This window comes from Equus asinus, chromosome 9 (assembly GCF_041296235.1).
Source record: "Equus asinus isolate D_3611 breed Donkey chromosome 9, EquAss-T2T_v2, whole genome shotgun sequence".
Taxonomy (NCBI): domain Eukaryota; kingdom Metazoa; phylum Chordata; class Mammalia; order Perissodactyla; family Equidae; genus Equus; species Equus asinus.
In genome coordinates, this window is record NC_091798.1 from 34,648,246 (window position 1) to 34,667,647 (window position 19,402).

The 19,402-nt window shown below is 35.2% G+C and overlaps 1 protein-coding gene and 1 pseudogene across 2 annotated transcripts in view; one reads left to right on the forward strand and one right to left on the reverse strand.

Annotated features, from left to right (window-relative positions):
- Positions 1 to 19,402, forward strand: part of LARS1 (leucyl-tRNA synthetase 1) — a 60,253-nt gene that overhangs the window by 7,837 nt on the left and 33,014 nt on the right. For both annotated transcript variants that reach the window (XM_070517255.1, XM_070517254.1), the window contains exons 2-13: positions 1,123 to 1,241; positions 3,093 to 3,180; positions 3,595 to 3,675; positions 5,635 to 5,772; positions 8,458 to 8,619; positions 9,188 to 9,300; positions 9,924 to 9,987; positions 11,407 to 11,474; positions 11,578 to 11,803; positions 15,435 to 15,522; positions 15,603 to 15,679; positions 19,132 to 19,185. In XM_070517255.1, coding sequence (XP_070373356.1) covers positions 3,130 to 3,180; positions 3,595 to 3,675; positions 5,635 to 5,772; positions 8,458 to 8,619; positions 9,188 to 9,300; positions 9,924 to 9,987; positions 11,407 to 11,474; positions 11,578 to 11,803; positions 15,435 to 15,522; positions 15,603 to 15,679; positions 19,132 to 19,185 — 1,122 coding nt within the window. In that variant the 5' untranslated portion in view covers positions 1,123 to 1,241; positions 3,093 to 3,129. The remainder of the gene's footprint in view (positions 1 to 1,122; positions 1,242 to 3,092; positions 3,181 to 3,594; positions 3,676 to 5,634; positions 5,773 to 8,457; positions 8,620 to 9,187; positions 9,301 to 9,923; positions 9,988 to 11,406; positions 11,475 to 11,577; positions 11,804 to 15,434; positions 15,523 to 15,602; positions 15,680 to 19,131; positions 19,186 to 19,402) is intronic.
- Positions 224 to 959, reverse strand: LOC139046155 (D-aminoacyl-tRNA deacylase 2 pseudogene; annotated as a pseudogene).

Consider the following 19,402-nt stretch of genomic DNA (forward strand, 5'->3'; position numbering starts at 1 on the left):
TGAGTTTTTTAATTGCACGGAATTCCTCCTATAATATATCAGGTTTGTGTAGACATTTAAAAAACTAGTTAAGAATCCAGTGTATCTGTGATGTGAATAGAAAGCATTTTTTTAATTGTTGAATGGAAGGACAGAGGGAGGCATAACTGAAGGAGACTGAGATCCAGAGATTAGGCGAGCTGGCAGGTCACTTGTCTAGTAGGTTGTAAAAGTGTGAGTAGAATCCAGATGTTTTCTCTTTTGAAAATGCTGCAGAATCTGGAAATGTTAGCAGGTAAGAAGGGGAAGAAAATCTAATTTCGGTTGAGATAATTTTATACCAGATAATAAAATTCTAGAAACTAATAGTAAGTTTTCAAAACAGAATTAGATTTGTGTATGGTCCATTGGTGTCCAACTTTCACACCTGCCTGTTCCCTAAGTGCCGTGTTCCACTCCAGCTTCAGCACACTTGCTCTTGGCAGCTACTTCTTTTTCACAGTCACAGACTGAGAATGAAGGTCTAACCCTTCTTCTTTTCTCAGTTAGAGTGATGATGCATGTTCCCTCCTTTCACGTTCATCCACGGGTGGCTTAAGGGATGGTGGGAATGTTGCCAGGTAGATCCAATATACTAGAGACATGCTGGCCATTCTCTATTTCATTTAAATTTCATGTTAATAGTCTGTAAATGATTTGGAGAGAAGTTCTTCATCAGCTTCCTCGGAAAAAACACAGATGACTAATCCTCTCTCAACCTCTACCCACTGGGCCTCAGCATCCTCCTTTGGTGGATGTAATCTCAGCTTGGCAAGCAGACACTGCTTCATCGTATACTTTCGTACATGTTCACAGATTCTAATATATAGGAACATTTGACAACAATGTTACAGGATCTATGTTGTAGGATCTAATTTAAAAAAAAAGTATGTGAAAGCTTTTTATATATTTAACTAATTTGAAATGGACACGTTGTGACAACCCTACTTTTTAATCTTATTTATTTAAATTTCAAGATAACCATGGAAAAATTGATCAGTAAACAGCTCAGTTCTGTGTGAATCCAGTTCTTTTTTTCCCTTTTTTTAAAGCAAGCCTCTTGTAGTATAGGGTGGATTATTATGTCTCTTTTGTGTCTAATAGGAAAGAAAAGGAACAGCTAAAGTGGACTTTTTGAAGAAGATTGAGAGAGAAATCCAAAAGAAATGGGATTCTGAGAAAGTGTTTGAGGTCAATGCATCTGATTTAGAGAAGCAGACTAGGTGAGTAATAGTTTGTGAAGTTGTACACATTGTGTTTCCAAAACCGTTGGCTACAGAAACTGCTCTGCGGAAAGGATAAGGCAGATTGTTTTTATGGTGTTGTCTGAGATGGGCTGAAGGAGATGACTTCCACTTTCTGCATTTGAAATTAGGATCTTCCCTCCCATAGAATTCTTAAAGGATTTTTTCTACATAAAGGTTTTTTAAAAACTAATATTTTTCATATTTAAACAAAGGAGGATGTTTTGAATTTTATCTTTGCTGACTGGTTAAAGGAAATCATTCTATTAGAGAGATTCATATTATAGTGATAATTATCTTCAAAGACACAAAATATAAATTTTGAAGGCTTTCTGTGTTTGAGGATCTTATTTCATAGATACTGTATTGCCTTGATGTTAAGAGTCACTGAATAAGACAAACATAGATAATGATATGATATTGGGGAAAAACAAAAACAAAATAACTGCCCTAAAACAGTACCACAATAAAGGTATGCATCAATTATAAGATGCATCTCAATTTCAGGTATGTTGAAATGTAGAAAAATGTGCTTCTTAGAATTGAGGAGATACATTGACAACAATAATAGCTAATAGTGAAGGCTTAAGTCTTCAGTATGCCAAGGCAATGGGAATTATGCCATTTTTTTAATGTGTATATTCTCATTTAATCTTCTTAATAACCCTTTAAGATTAGCAATATTTTTATCCCTACTTAATAGATGAGGATACTGAGGCACAGAGAGGCTGAATAACCAACTCAGGGTTGCATAGCTAGGAGTTGACAGGACCTAGACTTCTTTTTAGGCCTTTCTGATTCCAAAGTCTATACTTTTTGCTACTAAGCTACAGTCTAATGGAAATCTTTTTCTTTTTTTTTTAAAGTGAAGAAGAATTTGCTGTAGTATAAAGTCTTCAGTGTTGTACTTTAAACTGTAATTTTAAGCTTCTATTTGGTTCTAGAATTTTGGTCAACTTTGAGGTGATTTAAAGTAATCAAAAGTGAACTGAAAAAGCTGCTTTGTTCAGTGGAAGAAAATGAACTGAAGAAACTTAGAAATATAAAGTTGAGTGAAAAAAGCAAATTGCAAAAGTCTATATGAAGTGTACCATTTTTTTATAAAGCTCACAAGTAACTGAAATTAAATGATATATTAAAGGCACAGACATGTGCAAACTATTCAAAAACAAGGGAATAAATTTCAAGATATTGGTTATCTCTGGTAGGATAGTGGGAGAGAACACAAGTAGCTTCAGTGGGTTCATAAGTTGGATGGTGTTTACAGATGTTCATTTTATTGTGCTTCATAACTTATATATGTTAGATACATTTGATTCATAAGGAAAAAGAATATAGCATAATAAACAGCTTTAAAAAGGTACTTTTCAAGTGAATTTACCATATATCATGTAATGCCGGGGATGTTCTGTTTTCCCTGAGGGGCTTTGAATTGCTTTTTATATATCTAATGAAAACGAATCTTGCTTAGTCAGTAAAACATTAAATTAATCCAGATTGCTACAAATATTAACAAAAATTTTGTTTTATTATATCATCTTTTTATTTTAAGTATTTTAGCTTAAGTTAAACCTCCAGTATTTGATACAAGTATATTTATTTCTTTAGTAGCCACCTATAAATATCTTATTCTTTCTAAATCAAAAGTAAGTTTCAATTTTAGAGAGCTTTTAATTTCTGGATTTATAAGTTTAATTTTAAATGTCTTGTAAATAAATAAAATTTAAACAAGTTATTTATAGCAAGCTTTCCCTCCCCCTACCCCCTCATTGTAAAAGGAACTTAGCATTTTCGTTTTTGTACTTTCGTTTTTCCATGATTGTTTTGCAGCAAGGGCAAGTACTTTGTAACCTTCCCGTATCCATATATGAATGGGCGCCTGCATTTGGGACACACATTTTCTTTATCCAAATGTGAGGTAAAGCTTCTTCTGTGTTTAATACAATGGGATGGAGGGTCTTTAATAAATACTATTTTGAAGAAAATAGCATCTGTAGAATTTATTTCCTGTTAAGAGAACTTAGAGTTCCTTAATTTTAAGCATAATTTTTATATTTAAGTAATTTATATATTTTTATATTTAATTTTCATATGCTGTGTCTATGTGTGCAGGGGTCTCGGTATGTATGCATATTTGTAAGTAATTCCTAGACTGATGAAAAGACAGAAGAAAGGATAGGGGCTAGAATTTTGGAATGACTATAAAATCTAGCTGGTATTCTAAAGGAAGATGAGAAAAGGAAAACTAAACTGATGAGTTTTGTGAAAAGTCAGCATTTTGTATTCATCTAGCATTTACATTTGTAATTTAAATTTAATTTTCTTTCTGTAGTTTGCAGTAGGGTACCAGAGATTGAAAGGAAAAAATTGTCTCTTTCCCTTTGGTTTACACTGTACTGGAATGCCTATTAAGGTAAGATTGCTTTTTATTTTTTTTTAGCTTAGAACAAATAGTAATATCCAATTCAAAAGCTTGAAATACTTCTGTATTATATTAGTGTTTTTTGAAATGGGTTTTGAACTTGTAGTGAAAATTAATTTTTAAAAAACATTTGAAGAAGTGCTTAAATAAAGGGCACACATTAAGGTCTAAGTGATTTCTAAGCAATTTTGATATCGTTTGGTTACCTTTTATACTCATATTTCTGTTTTAGAATTAGATAATTACTGACAAGTAAAATGCACAGTATTTTGTGCATTCATGACATATGGGATGTTGGCATAAAGTAATAAACCATTGTATCATTTTTATCATGTTTGCAAATGTCATTTGTCATAAATTTATATTGGAAATAATTCTCACTAAAGAATGGACCAGAAAACTAGAGTTGAAAGGATTCCCTAAATGTAATAGGGTTGGGAAATTTAACTCCCATTTCTTTTTATTCTCCAACCTTTTATTTTGAAAATTGTTAAACCTACAGAAAAGGTAAAAGGATAGTACAATATACCCCTCACTTATGTTACCAAGTATTAACATTTACCGCAATTGCTTTGGTTCTGTCTCTCAACACACATATAATACGTGCGTGCTTTTTTCTCCCTTTTTCTGTGAACTCATTGAAAGTAAGTTACAGACATCATGACATGTCACCCCTAAATACTTCAGCATGTATCATTTGAGAACAAGGGCATTCTTGTAATATCATCATAGTCCCATTATCCCCTTCAAGAAATTTAACGTTCATATAATATTATTATCTTTACCTAATCTATAGTCAGATATCTCTAGTTGTCCCAAAATGTCACTTCTAGCATTTTTTTGCTTTTTATTTTGTGGATCACGTGTTGCATTTGATTATCAGTTCTCTTTACTGTCTTTTAGTTTGTCATGACATTGGTGTCTTGAAGAGTTATTTTGTAGAACATCCCATAATCTGAATTTTCTGGTTGTCTCTTCGTGATTAGATTGGGTTAAATATTTTGACAATAACACACTGGTGAGGCGTAAACTTTTGATGTATCGCATCGAAAGCGCATCATGACAGTTTGTCCCATTTTAGTGATAAGTTAATAAAGGCCAGATTTCTTCATCCTAAAGGTACCTTTTCCCCTTTTTAATTAAAAAGTAATCTGTGGGCTGATACTTTGAAAGCCTCTGAATATCTGATTATCCAATTACCTAGTGGTTTTACATCCTTTGATCCTTGTCTGTTTCAGTTATTGAATTGGTGGTTGTAAGATAACTTTCTATTTGTGTCATTCTTTCCTCTTTATGAACTGGAATTCTGCGTAGAAGAGTGCCCTCCCTTTTTAAAATTCATAATTCTGTATTTGTATTTTTCTCATAACTTTAACGTTGTCTACTTGGTGTCATCTTTGTTTTTGACAGTGGACTCAGTGTGGTATAACTGAGAAGAGCTGGGGTGGAAAGCCCAGGTTCATGTGTTAGTCCTGCATTTTACTAGCCTTATAACCTTGGATAAATCATTTCATCTCTCAGTGTCTGTTTTCTAACTTGATACCTGTCTTTTTCTCCCTAGCAGGCTTGTGATGATAACTGATAGAGTATATGTGACTGTAATCTTTAAATTGAGAAATGCTGTTATTAATGTTGTTACTCAAAATGACAACACTATATCTTGTTTATCTTTGTCTTCTAATGCCTAACATAAAGTATACTACATTGAGTACTTGAATGTTCAATAAATGCTTGCTGAGTGAATGACGTAAAACACAAATTTGTAAATTAGTGAATTTTGAGGTACGTGATTTATACCATTTGAATTTTCTATAATGATCCACTTAAGTATAGATGTATTGCAGAAAATTTCAGAGTCAATTTTAGTTGGCCATAGAAGCAACAAAAAACTCAAATTGTTTCTACCTTGCATTTTGAACATCTCTCTCTCTAATGTTGTGTTTGTTATAGGCATGTGCTGATAAGTTGAAAAGAGAAATAGAGCTTTATGGTTGCCCCCCTGATTTTCCAGATGAAGAAGAGGAGGAGGAAGAGATCAATGTTAAAACAGAAGATATAATAATTAAGGATAAAGCTAAAGGAAAAAAGGTTTGGTGGTTGACGATATTTATTTTTGTTGAAGTTCTATATTTATATTAGTGATTTATATGTGCATTCTCGGTACTTCTGTAAGATAATAAGAGTTCCCTTATAATCTTCACTCGGTTCCCTTAATGTTACATCTTATATCACCGTGGTGCAATCCTCAAAACTAAGGAATTAACATTTGAACAATACTATTTACTAAACTGCAGGCTTCATTTGGATTTCACTAGATTTTTTGTTAATGTCCGGTTGTCAAGGTCCAATCCAAGAGCCTACATTGCATTTAATTGTCATGTCTGCTTAGTATGTCTTCTTATTCTTCTCTGTCTTCGTCTTCCATGACCTTCACCCTTTGGAAGCTACTGGTCAGACAATTTATAGTATGTCCCTCAATTGGGTTTGTCTAATGCTTTCTCATTAGTAGATTGAGAGGTGATGTGTCCTCAATGCATCATATCAGGGAGTATTTGATATTGATATGTCTTATTACTGGTGATGTTAACCTTGATTATTTGGTTTAGGTGGTATCTTCCAGGTTCTTCTATAGTAAAGATTCCATTTTTCCCTTAGTAATTAATATATATTTTGGAAAAGATACTTTGAGGCTATGGACACAATATCTTGTTTCTTTTTAAATATTTGCTCACTAATTATAGCGTCCATCAGTGGATCTTGCCTGTAATAGTTATTACTGTGGTGTTCTAATGGTGATTTTCCATTTCTCTCATTCCTTCCACATTTATTATCTGGAATTCTTCTGAAAGGAAGAGTTGTCCTTTTTCTCTCATTTACTTATTTATTAAGTTTTTTTATGTTAGTATGGATTTGTGTATATTTATTTTATTCTTCGGGTTATAATCCAATACTATTGGGGTCTTTTGGGGGCCTTGTTGTTGTTGCTCAAATTATTCTAGCATTAGCTCTCGGGGGTATTTTCGGTTGGCTCCTGTGTCCATCTGATATGTCCCCACCTTTTGTCCCATTTTTTTTAAGCACTTTCTTACTTTTTGGTGCCCCAAGATGCTCCAGGCTCATCTTGTATTTTCCCTGTTGCCGCCCTGGAATCAACCACTTCTCCAAGGAGTCTTGTTTCTTTTTATTGAAAAATAGTATTTAGGGCTGGCCCAGTGGCACAGCAGTTAAGTTCACACGTTCCACTTCTCGGCAGCCCAGGGTTCGCCGGTTCGGATCCCGGGTGCGGACATGGCACTGCTTGGCAAAAGCCGTGCTGTGTGGTAGGTGTCCCACATATAAAGTAGAGGAAGATGGGCATGGATGTTAGCTCAGGGCCAGTCTTCCTCAGCAAAAAGAGGAGGATTGGCAGCAGTTAGCTCAGGGCTAATTGTCCTCAAAAAAAAAAAAATAGTATTTAGAAACTAAGCTCTGAGTGCTGGGTATGCTCGTTGTTTCTAGGCCTTCTCAATAGAAAGAGCAAGGAAATATATGTATGTTTACTAACCCACGAATATGCATGTCTATATTTATTTCTTTATATGTATTTTTTTAATTTTGTATTTTCTTCTTCTCCCCAAAGTCCCCCAGTACATAGTTGTATACTCTAGTTGTAGGTCCTTCTAATTCTGCTGTGAGGGGTGCCGCCTCAGCACGGCTTGATGAGTGGTGCTAGGTCCGTGCCTAGGACCTGAACTGGCAAAACCCTGGGCCGCTGAAGCATAGTGCGTGAACTTAACCACTCGGCCCCAGGTCTGGCCCCTACCTATATATATTTTGAAAAAGTTCATACTCATACCCCTGGCTCCATTTTGGCACCATTGGGCTCACTCTAGCATTCTTCCTTTGCTTATTTGTGACTTCTTTCTTCAATAGTGAGAAACCTGGTTCTCCTTATTTATAGTATATTTATTTGTTCAATCCCAGTCTACTAGTAGTTTCAGAATTGCTAACCTATACCCCTGGGAGAAACAGTTTTACCAACTAAAGTACAATGTTTGTATATAGTTCTTTTTGTCGTTAGAATCTAGTGAACACAGTTTTCTAAAGTTACTTCCAAAGCACCTTTCTTTCCTGCTCTCTTCAGTGTGGTTATGTCATATATTTGTAATACAGTTAGATACATTTTTCACACTCTGCATTCCATCTTGAGTTCTTCCAACATCCTGATTGATTTTTAAAAAATGTTTACACATAGTAAAATTCTTTGTTGTGTATAGTTGCGTTGGTTTGGCGAATGCGTGGAATCATGTTTCTACCACCACGGTACCATACACAGCAGTTCCATCACCCCCATATTCCTTACCTTGCCTTTTTATTGTTTTATAGTTCAACTCCTTTGTTTACCTCTAACTCATGGTATTTGGTTGTCTTTTGGTCATTGGTAAATATCGGAAAAGGAGAAAACTCTTGTTAATAGCTTATTCATAACTAAGAAAGATGCATGTGGTGTTAGAAAGTTGGTGCTGAGATCTTGTCTTTGTATTGATAATTCTTTATGGTTCCACCTGTTTAGTTATCTTTGGTGTCAGAGACCTGTTGAGTATCAGACTGTACAGTTTGGTAGACAAAAGAATATATCTAAATCTTGCAGTATTCTGACATATCAACAGCATTGTTTTGCAATTAAAAAATTACCAAATCGGATTATTCACTTAAAATTATTGTGGTCCTGGCATTTGTTAACCAGTTGTTGGTTGTTCTTTAATGGAGTTTGTTTTTGTTGGTTATTTTCAGAGTAAAGCGGCTGCTAAAGCTGGATCTTCTAAATACCAGTGGGGCATTATGAAGTCCCTTGGTCTGTCTGATGAAGAGATAGTCAGATTTTCTGAAGCAGAACATTGGCTTGATTATTTCCCACCACTGGCTATTCAGGATCTGAAGAGAATGGGTTTGAAGGTATGCCCACCACCCCCATAGTTTAAGAAAACATGAAGAACATTTATATTTATGTAATTATATTAGATTTGGACCACCTCTTAATTTAGAATAATATATTCCACTTTTATTCTGTTAATGAATTGGTGCTATTATTATCAGATTAGAACCTCATGGCCCTTGATGTAAGCCATGAAGTACTTTAATATTTGTTATATTGGAATGTGTATCCATATTTTAGCAATTATTAGAAATGAATTCTATTCAAAGAATTTGACGAAGCCAAAGTTGAGTTTAAATATTTAGGAATATATAAAGGTATTATTTAAGTGTTCCTTCTTAATTTATCATAATTCCTATATGTTTAATATAAAAATATGTGGGTTTAAAAACTTAGATATTAAACACAAATTAATAATTGTGTCATTTTTTAATAGTTGGAACTTGAAAAGTTTTGTTTTTCTTTTAATATTTGATATAATTCTAAGTTGGAAAGTAAAGAGAAGAGTAAATAATTGATTCATGGGAATTCTTATTCAGAGACCATACAAGTTTCTCAAAAATTACCTTTTTCTTTCTCCTTTTGTAGGTAGACTGGCGTCGTTCCTTCATCACTACTGATGTTAATCCTTACTATGATTCGTTTGTCAGGTGGCAGTTTTTAACATTAAGAGAAAGAAACAAAATTAAATTTGGGAAGCGGTGAGTTTGTTGTCCTTCAGTATAATAAAGGAAAATTATGTAATTCTTGCATTGTAATTCATGCCCCCGGCCTACTTTTTCTCATTATCCTTTTTCTTTTTGTTCTCTTGTTTTCCTTTTTGTCTTGCCAATGCCTTAATTTCTCTTAGCTGCTTAGTGTTTGTGACAAATAGCACTGGGGAAAATAGGATGTTGCTTTAATGATCTCACTAAAGATTCTGTTCAGTCTTTCCAGCCAAGCAGAAAAAATAATAATTATATCTGTTTTAGTTTATCCTTTTGTTGTATAAATTCTTTGAGTCTTCATTGATTATATGGATTAATTAAAAGCTATTTGCATTTCATAAGTGAATTTATATTTTATTATCTTTTGTTTCATACCACAAAGCCAAGATCAGTATATATGTTTCAGTGGTATTACCTTTGGTGAAGGCAGAAGGCTTCCATTAAATAACTAAGTTGGCTGTAGAACTACCCATAAAAGCATAAATGATAGACATTTGCTCAGTTAGAAGTTTTAGTTAGAAGAACTATTGTAAGATGTTAGGAGCAACACTGCCAAATATGTTAATATAAAAGTTGTATATTATAATAATATTTATCACTTATTATTTATTTTTTAGATATACTATTTATTCTCCAAAAGATGGACAGCCTTGTATGGATCATGACAGACAAACTGGAGAGGTAATTATTTGTGACATAAAGTAGCTATTATAATAATTCTTAATGTGGCCAAAGAGTTTAAGACATAGATCAGAAACCTAAAAATAATGTTATCCTAGTGCTGAGATACATAGTCATGATACTCTGGTGGCTCAGGAAGCAGAATGTCATTACAGATAGCTGTATCTTATCTAGAACCTTGCTACTCTAAGAATGGTCCTAGGACCAGCTGCATCAGCTTCTGATGGAAAAGCACATCCTTGAGGCTCACCCCAAAATTGCTGAATGAGAAGCTCTGGAGATGGGGCCCAGGAATCTGTCTTTTAACAGGCTCTCAATGTGATTCATATGCATGCTAATGTTTGAGAAGCGCCACCAGGAGAATATTCTGCTCTGAAAAGAGAGTGTGAGGAGAGGTAATGAGATATGTGGCTAACTGATGTGCACAGATTCCATTTATACTTGCTTTGATCATGTGCCTACTTGCTTATTTCCAAAATACTTCACTCTACATTCCTGTAGGACACATTAGTAACATTATTCCTTGCAATACTTGAGTCAAGCAAGGATAAGTGATTTGCCTAAAGCCTTGGCACAGTAAATCAATACTAATGCCAGGATCTGAATTTAGGAGTCCCAATGAGGGCATCATTCTTTGTTACCATGTTTGAACACATTTGTAGTCTAACAATTACTTTTCAAAATCAGCCTTCAATTATGATGAAACTTATCGGATAGAAGTGAGAGTTGATCAAAATTTTGAAAGATTTGAGAGACTTAAGAAGGCCCAATTTACTGACTTTATTAAGTTTTAATATAGTCAATGGTAGCAACATCCTAAATTTCAATAGTACATCATAGTTTTTCAAAGCATTTTCCTATCCGTTATCTTATGTGTTCCTTGGGACAATCCTGTGTGAGGCACAGCACAGTTATTTTACAGATGAGGAAACGAGGGCTCAGAGAGATTGTGATTCCCTTGGGTCAAGCCATTAGTAAGGGCCCAAGCTAGGTTTTGAATGCATATCATCTGACTCCTGGTCCAGTGTATGTCTGTGATGATGACCACTCTGTGAGGTTGGTGGTGATTGTATCTTCTAACTTCCATTTTGGCAAACACTGTTTTGGATGATTACTCCAAGTCACTTTTTTTTCTGTCGTCCCCTCAGCAAACTGTCCTTACTCAGTAGAGTCTGGGTTTCCTTTACCAGTTCTGGTCTGGCGTGGGGTGGGAGGGTGGTGTCCCAAGTCGCTCACATATTAGACTTCCATGTGGATATAGTCAGCACACTACTGTCAATTTCTTCGTTGGAAGAAAGAGTTATTCCAACAATGCGAGAACCCATCTTAGAAATTTGAGTCAGATCTCTCACATAGATGAGTGGGTTTAATGCAAGTCTTTTGTCCTCCCCAATTTTTTTGTTTTGTTTATTTGTTTAGGGTGTTGGACCTCAAGAATATACTTTAATCAAGTTGAAAGTGCTTGAGCCATACCCATCCAAATTAAGGTATGTTTGCCAAACAGTCATTGCTTTATCTTTTTGAAATATCAGATAGTTGTGATAGAATCCATAACATGTTTTTGCATAAATGTATATTTTTTCTTCTTAGTGGCCTGAAAGGAAAAAATATCTTCTTGGTAGCTGCTACTCTCAGACCTGAGACCATGTTTGGACAGACAAACTGTTGGGTTCGCCCTGATATGAAGTACATTGGGTTTGAGACAGCGAATGGTGATATATTCATCTGTACCCAAAGAGCTGCCAGGAATATGTCATACCAGGGCTTTACCAAGCACAATGGAGTGGTGCCTGTTGTTAAGGAATTAATGGGAGAGGTAAGTTGGGTAGCAGACTTTTTATTTAGTGTGTAAATTCAGAGGAAAATTTCAGCAGTGAAGCTTGAGAAAAGAGCATTTAAAAAAACTTTTTTTTTTAAAGATTTTTTTTTCCTTTTTCTCCCCAAAGCCCCCTGCTACATAGTTATATGTTTTTAGTTGTGGGTCCTTCTAGTTCTGGCATGTGGGATGCCACCTCAGCATGGCCTGATGAGTGGTGCCGTGTCCGCACCCAGGATCCGAACCGGTGAAACCCTGGGCCATCACGTCAGAGCTCGAGAACTTAACCACTTGGCCATGGGGCCGGCCCCTAAAAAAACTTTTTAATTGAGGTATACATACAGTCAAATGTGTAACTCATAAGTGTATATATTGGTGCATTTTCATATGTGTATACACTCATGTAAGCAACTGCCCAAATCAAAATGGAGAACAGTTCCAGCACTCCAGAAGGCACTCTGATATCCGTCAACACTTACCTGCCTCCTGTAAAGGTAACCACTGCTCTGACTTCAGTTGCCAAAGATTAGTTGCAGTTCTTGAACTTCACATAATGGGATTATACAATCTGTACTCTTTGTGTCTGGCTCTTTTTTTTTTGTTAAATTTTAATGTAAGAACTGTGATTTGTTCAGTATAAAAAATTTAGGGTGTACAAAGAAACAAAAATAAGGAAATAAAAATTACTTATATTCTTATTTCCTATCATAACTATTTTAATTTTCTTGGGTATATCCTACCTGTTGTGTGTATGTGTTTTTATAATATATATATACATGCATTGTTTACAATGGCATCATGTTGTACCCAATTTCTGCCATTTTATGTTTTCACTAATTATATCATAAAATTCTTGATGTTATTTAGTATTATTTTACTACTTAATTTTTTTTAGCTTTTTATTGAGATTATGATAGTTTACAACCTTGTGAAATTTCAGGTACATGTTTGTCAGTCATCTTGTAGGTGCACCACTTCACCCTTTGTGCCCACTCCCCACCCCCGCTTTCCTCTGGTAGCGACTAATCTGTTCTCTTTGTCTACATGTTTAACTTCCACATATGAGTGGAGTCATACTGTGTCTGGCTCTTTTGCTCAACATTACGTCTATGAGACATGTTGTGTGTAGGAGTAGTTTGTTCTTTTTTTATTGCTGTGGAGTATTCATTGTGACTATATCACTAAAATAGCATTTTCGAATCTTATGTTTCAGCTCAATAAGTACATGGTTGAAAAATACGGTCCTCCCCAAGAGATTTAGTAGCTGCAGTAGACTTTATATTACTTTCTGAATATGATTGCATTCTTGTGTGGAATTGGAGCTGCTTTTTTTCTGAAAAGAAGGTCTTGGTTGACGTTAACTAAATCCAGATGGTTACATAGCTCTTATCCGTATAGTTTTTTTTACTTATTAGTGTTTCTGAGTATCTTTTATTCCCTTTGGTAAATGCTGATCTTTGGTATCTTTTTTTTTTTTTTCCGAGGAAGATTAGCCCTGAGCTAACATCTGCCAATCCTCCTCTTTTTTCTGAGGAAGACTGGCCCAGAGCTAACATCTGTGCCCATCTTCCTCTATTTTATATGTGGGATGCCTACCACAGCATGGCTTGCCATGCGGTGCCATGTCTGCACCCAGGATCTGAACTGGCGAACCCTGGGCTGCCGAAGCAGAACGTGTGCACTTAACTGTTGCACCACCGGTCCGACCCCTGATGTTGGGTATCTGAATAAATAACTTTTTAAAAAAAAAGATGAGTAGACTACCATCTCAATTCTTTTTTTGAATTGAACTTTTATTTCTTACTTATTTTGTAAACTAATTTTTTGACTAAATTGTTATACATTCATAAGACTCAAAATTCAAAAGACAAAGAAGATGCAAAAGATATCCCTAGTCACTCAGTTCCCTCTTGGATAGGCAGTAAGTGAAATCACTGTCTTGTGTATCCTTCCAGAAGTGTTTTGTGTATACATAAGCAAATACATACATATATATTCTTTCTCCCTTTTTTAATACACAAATGGCAATATACTTTATCACATTATTCTGCATCTTACTTTTTTACTTAACGGTATCTTTCTTTTGAAAGGTTTTATTTATTTATTTATTTTTCCTTCTTCTCCCCAAAGCCCCCCAGTACATCGTAGTTGTATACTTTAGTTGTGGGTCCTTCTAGTTGTGGCATGTGGGACGCCGCCTCGGCATGGCCTGATGAGCAGTGCTATGTCTGCACCCAGGATCCGAATCGGTGAAACCCTAGGTTGCTGAAGGAGAGCACACGAGCTTAAACATTCGGCCATGGGCCAGCCCCTGCTTAACTATATCTTGGTAATCCTTTTATCAGTACATGAACAGCTTCCTTGTTCTTACCTTTTTTTTGAGGCAGATTAGCCCTGAGCTAACATCTGCTGTCAATTTTCTTATTTTTGCTGAGGAAGACTGGCCCTGAGCTAACATCTGTGCCCATCTCCATTTGTTTTATGTGGGATGCCTGCCACAGCATGGCTTGACAAGCAGCGTGTAGATCCGTGCCTGGGATCTGAACTGGTGAACACTGGGCTGCCAAAGTGGAATGTGTGAACTTAACTGCTGCGCCGCCAGGCCAGCCCGTCCTTGTCCTTATTTTTTACAGCTACATAGTATGGCATTGTTTGGCTATACCACAGCTTACTTACCCATTCACTATAATAGATATTTGAATTGTTTTCTTCCTTTTTTTTATAAGCAGTGCTGCCACAACTCATTAGTTCCTGATGTTGGCATTCTGTCTGAGAATTTTTTGGGAACAGTATTAAAGCCACAAATTTTTTCCTGTTCTTAATGCAGCTTCTTTCCATGTTAATTTGAGCAGATTCTGGAGTGAGGGAAATGGGTGGTAAAACTTAAAAATAGCTTTCAACCTTTAAGATTGTTAGGATATTTAGTTTTCATCCATATGACTGTAAATTCCATAAAAGCAGTTTTTTTATATGAATGAAGTGGGATGGGTGGGAGCTGTGTGGAATTGAAAAGTGCATTCCTTAGCTGAATAAGCAGCTGCAAGCTGTTTGTTGCCACTTGAGAATATGGGTCCAGTATTGTCAGATCTTCTGATTTTTTTTAAGAGAAACTAAATATATCTTTTTAATTGTTTGTCTTCTTAATTATCATTTTAAATGGATATACAGTATTCTATCTTATTGATGTCTCATATCTTTGTTAAATAATTTTTCTATTATTTAAAGTTTTAGTTGTTTCCAGAGTTTGCTAGTGTAGTTAACACAGCATTGGGCAGAGTTCTCAGACAAAAGATAATTTTTTTTCCTTTGAGGTAAATTCCTAGGATTGGATTGCTGGGTCCAAGTTGTATGAAAATTTCTGTGGGTCTTGCTATGGATTCCTATATTGTTTTCCTCAAGGAGTACGATGTCACAACCAATGTATTAGTATACTAATTTCTTCACAACCTTACCAGATTGGGTATTATAATTATTTACAATTATTTTTAGTCTAGTAGTTATAAAAGAATGAGTTTTTTTTACTTCATATACTTTTTGATTAGTAGCTTCTCAGGGCTTAAAATATTAACATTGTTTTAAATTTTAATGGTTAAGTTTCTTTATGTTTTATGGTGATTTTTTTCTTACACAGGAAATTCTTGGTGCATCCCTTTCTGCACCTTTAACATCTTATAAGGTGATCTATGTTCTTCCAATGCTCACCATTAAGGAGGATAAAGGTAAAGAATTTATTTCTTTCTAGAAATACTTCAATATGCATTCTGGTTGTGTTAGTTAATTTCACACTTTCTTTTATAAGGCACTGGTGTGGTCACAAGTGTTCCTTCTGACTCTCCCGATGATTTTGCTGCCCTCAGAGACTTGAAGAAAAAGCAAGTGAGTATCATGTTCTTATTTCCTTTTCATTGTCTCATTGCTTTGGTACTGCTGAACTAACAATGAGCTTAGGCTAAAAAGCTATGGATGTATTTTTGAACTGCTATCTCTAACCTGTTTTTTGATGTTTATGTATTTTCCTGAGGTTTGAATTTTAAATATAATATTTCATAGAATCTTTTTTTTTTTTAAAGATTTTATTTTTTCCTTTTTCTCCCCAAAGTCCCCCAGTACATAGTTGTATATTCTTCATTGTGGGTCCTTCTAGTTGTAGCATGTGGGACGCTGCCTCAGCGTGGTTTGATGAGCAGTGCCATGTCCGTGCCCAGGATTCGAACCAACGAAACACTGGGCCGCCTGCAGCGGAGTGCACAGACTTAACCACTCGGCCACGGGGCCAGCCCCTTCATAGAATCTTTTTTTAAAGACTATTTTTTTAGTGCAGTTTTGGGTTTACAATAAAATTGAGAGGAAGGTACCGAGATTTTCCCCTGTTCCCATACATATATAGCCTCCTCCATTATCAACATCACTGTTCAGAATGGTACATTTTTTTTTAATTGAGTTCATAAGAGTTTACATCATTGTGAATTTCAGTTGTACATTATTTCTTGTCCATCACCATATAAGTGCTCCCCTTCACCCCCTGTGCCCACCCCCCAGCCCCCTTCCCCTGGTAACCACTGAACTGTTCTCTTTGTCCGTGTGTTTGTTTATCTTCCACATATGAGTGAAATCATATGGTGTTTGTCTTTCTCAGTCTTATTTTGCTTAACATAATACCCTCCAGGTCCATCAGAATGGTACATTTTTTTACAAGGATGAACCTAAATTGGCACATCGTGATCACTTAAAGTCCATAGTTTACATTATGGTTCACTTTTGGTGTTATACATTCTGTGGCTTTGGACAAATGTTTAATGACATATATCCATCATTATAATAACATTCAGAGTATTTTCACACCTTAAAAATCCTCTGTGCTCTCCCTGTTCATCTCTCTTCCCTTCCAGCCCTGGCAACCACTGATCTTTTTATTGTCTCCATACTTTTACCTTTTCCAGAAATGTCATATAGTTGGAATCATAGTATGTAGCCTTCTCAGATTGACTTTTTTTACTTAGTAATATGTATTTAAGGTTTCTCCATGTTTTTTCATAGCTTGATAACTTATTTCATTTTAGTGCTGAGTAATATTCTCTTGTTTGGATGTACCATAGTTTATTTATCCATTCACTTACTGAAGGACATTTTGGTTGCTAACAAGTGTTGGCAGTTATGAATAAAGCTGCTGTAAACATCCATGTGTAGGCTTTGGCATGGACATAGGTTTTCAACTCTTTTTGGTAAATACTGAAGAGTGGGATTGCTGGATCGTATGGTAAGAATATGTTTAATTTTGTAAACCACCACCACACTGACTTCCAAAGTGGCTGTACCATTTTGCATTCCCACCAGCAATATTTGAGAGTTCCTCTTCTCCACATCCTCGTCAGCATTTGTTGTTGTCAGTGTTCTAGATTTTGGCCATTGTAATAGGTATGTAGTGATATCTTATTGTTGTTTTAATTTGTGTTTCTCTGATGACATATGCTGTGGAGTATCTTTTCATATGCTTATTTGCCATTGTATATCTTCTTTGGTGAGGTGTGTCTGTTAAGGTCTTTGGCTCATTTTTTAAATCAGTTTGTTTTCTTACTAGTGAGTTTTAAGAGTTCTTTGTGTAGTTTGGATAACAGTCCTTTATCAGATATGTGTTTTGCAAATATTTTCTCCCAGTCTGTGGCTTGTCTTTTAATTCTCTTGATATTGTCTTTGACAGAGCTGAAGTTTTTAATGAAGTCCAGCTTATCAGTTATTTCTTTCATGGATTGTGTCTTCGGTGTTATATCTCAAAAGGCATCACCATACCCTTGGTCATTTAGGTTTTCTCCTGTATTATATTCTAGGAGCTTTATAGTTTTGTGTTTTAAATCTAGATTCATGATCCATTTTGAATTGAGTTTTGTGATGGGTGTAAGGTCTGTCTCTAGATTCTTTTTTTTTGCATGTGGATGTCCAGTTGTTCCAGTAACATTTGTTGAAGAGACTGTCTTTGTTTCATTGTATTGCCTTTGTTCTTTTTTCAAAGATCAGTTGACTATATTTATGAGGATCTGTTTCTGGGCTCTCCATTCTGTTCCATTCATCTATCTGTCTGTTCTTTTGCTAGCAGCACACTTTCTTGATTATTGCAACTTTATGGTATGTCTTGAAGTCAGATAGCATCAGTCCTCCAGCTTTGTTCTTCAATATTGAGTTGGCTGTTCTGGGTCTTTTGCCTCTCCATATACACTTTGGAATCAGTTTACTGATAACCATGAAATAACTTTATGGGGTTTTGATTGGGATTGCGTTGAATCTGTAGGTAAAGTTGGGAAGAACTGACATCTTGACAATATTGAGTCTTCCAATCCATGAACATGGAATGCCTTTCCATTTATTTAGTTCTTCTTTGATTTTGTTCCTCAGGGTTTTGTAGTTTTCCTCATGCAGATCTTATGTATATACTGTTAGTTTTGTGCCTAAGTATTTAATTTTTGGGGGAGCTAATGTAAATGGTACTGTGTTTTTAATTTCAAATTCCACTTGTTCATTGTTGGTATATAGGAACAAAATTGACTTATGTATATTAACCATGTATCTTGCAACCTTGCTTTAATTGCCTATTAGTTCCAGGAAGGGTTTTTTTTGTTTATTATTCTGGATTTTCTACAGATAATCATGCCACTCTGCACAAAGACAGTTATATGTCTTCCTTCCCAATCTGTATACCATTTTCTTTTCTTGCATTATTGCATTAGCAGGGACATCTAGTACAGTGTTGAAAAGGAGTGGTGAGGGGACATCCTTACCTTGTACCTGATCTTAGTGGGAAAGCTTTGAGTTTCTCATCATTAAGTATGGTGTTAGCTGTAGGTTTTTCATAGATAGTCTTTATCAAGTTGAGAAAGTCCTCCTCTATTCTAGTTTACTGAGAGTTTTTATCATGAATGGGTGTTGGATTTTGTCAAATCCTTTTTTTGCATCTGTTGATATGATCATGTGATTTTTCTTTTTCAGTCTATTGATGTGATGGATTTCATAAAACTTTTGAAAAAGTTTTCTGATGTTCACAATTTCATTGCAACCTAGGTTTCACTGACCTCATTTTAAGTTGGGGGGGGTGTGTGTGTGTTTGTGAATTTTTGCTTTTGGCTGTATAATTTGATTATTTAAGCCATTCACTCTAACTTAAACTGTTGAGTTTTTAAAAGTCATAGATCTCTTCTTGAGATATATGATAAAATTTAAAAATCTGTCTAAATGGAGAGGAGGACAAATAATACTGGCAAAAAAGTTTGGAGGTTGCTTCTCTCTGATTATACCAGTAAAGTGTTGATCATTAGTGTTAACTTGCAAATTTTTTGTAGGCTTTACGAGCAAAGTATGGAATTAGAGATGACATGGTCTTGCCATTTGAGCCGGTGAGTACGTAGATGATTCAGAATGTTCGTATCCATTTCTCTATCAGAACAAAAAAGAGCTAACATTTTCCGTGTATCAAAATTAAACAATTGGTGGAGTATGAAAATAAGAGGGAGTTTGCTTAAGAGTTTGCTTATTTTAACTTGATATCTGCTGTGGCAGATAAGAGTGAGAGAAAAACTAACAATAATCATTTTCTTAGCACCTGGCACCTGC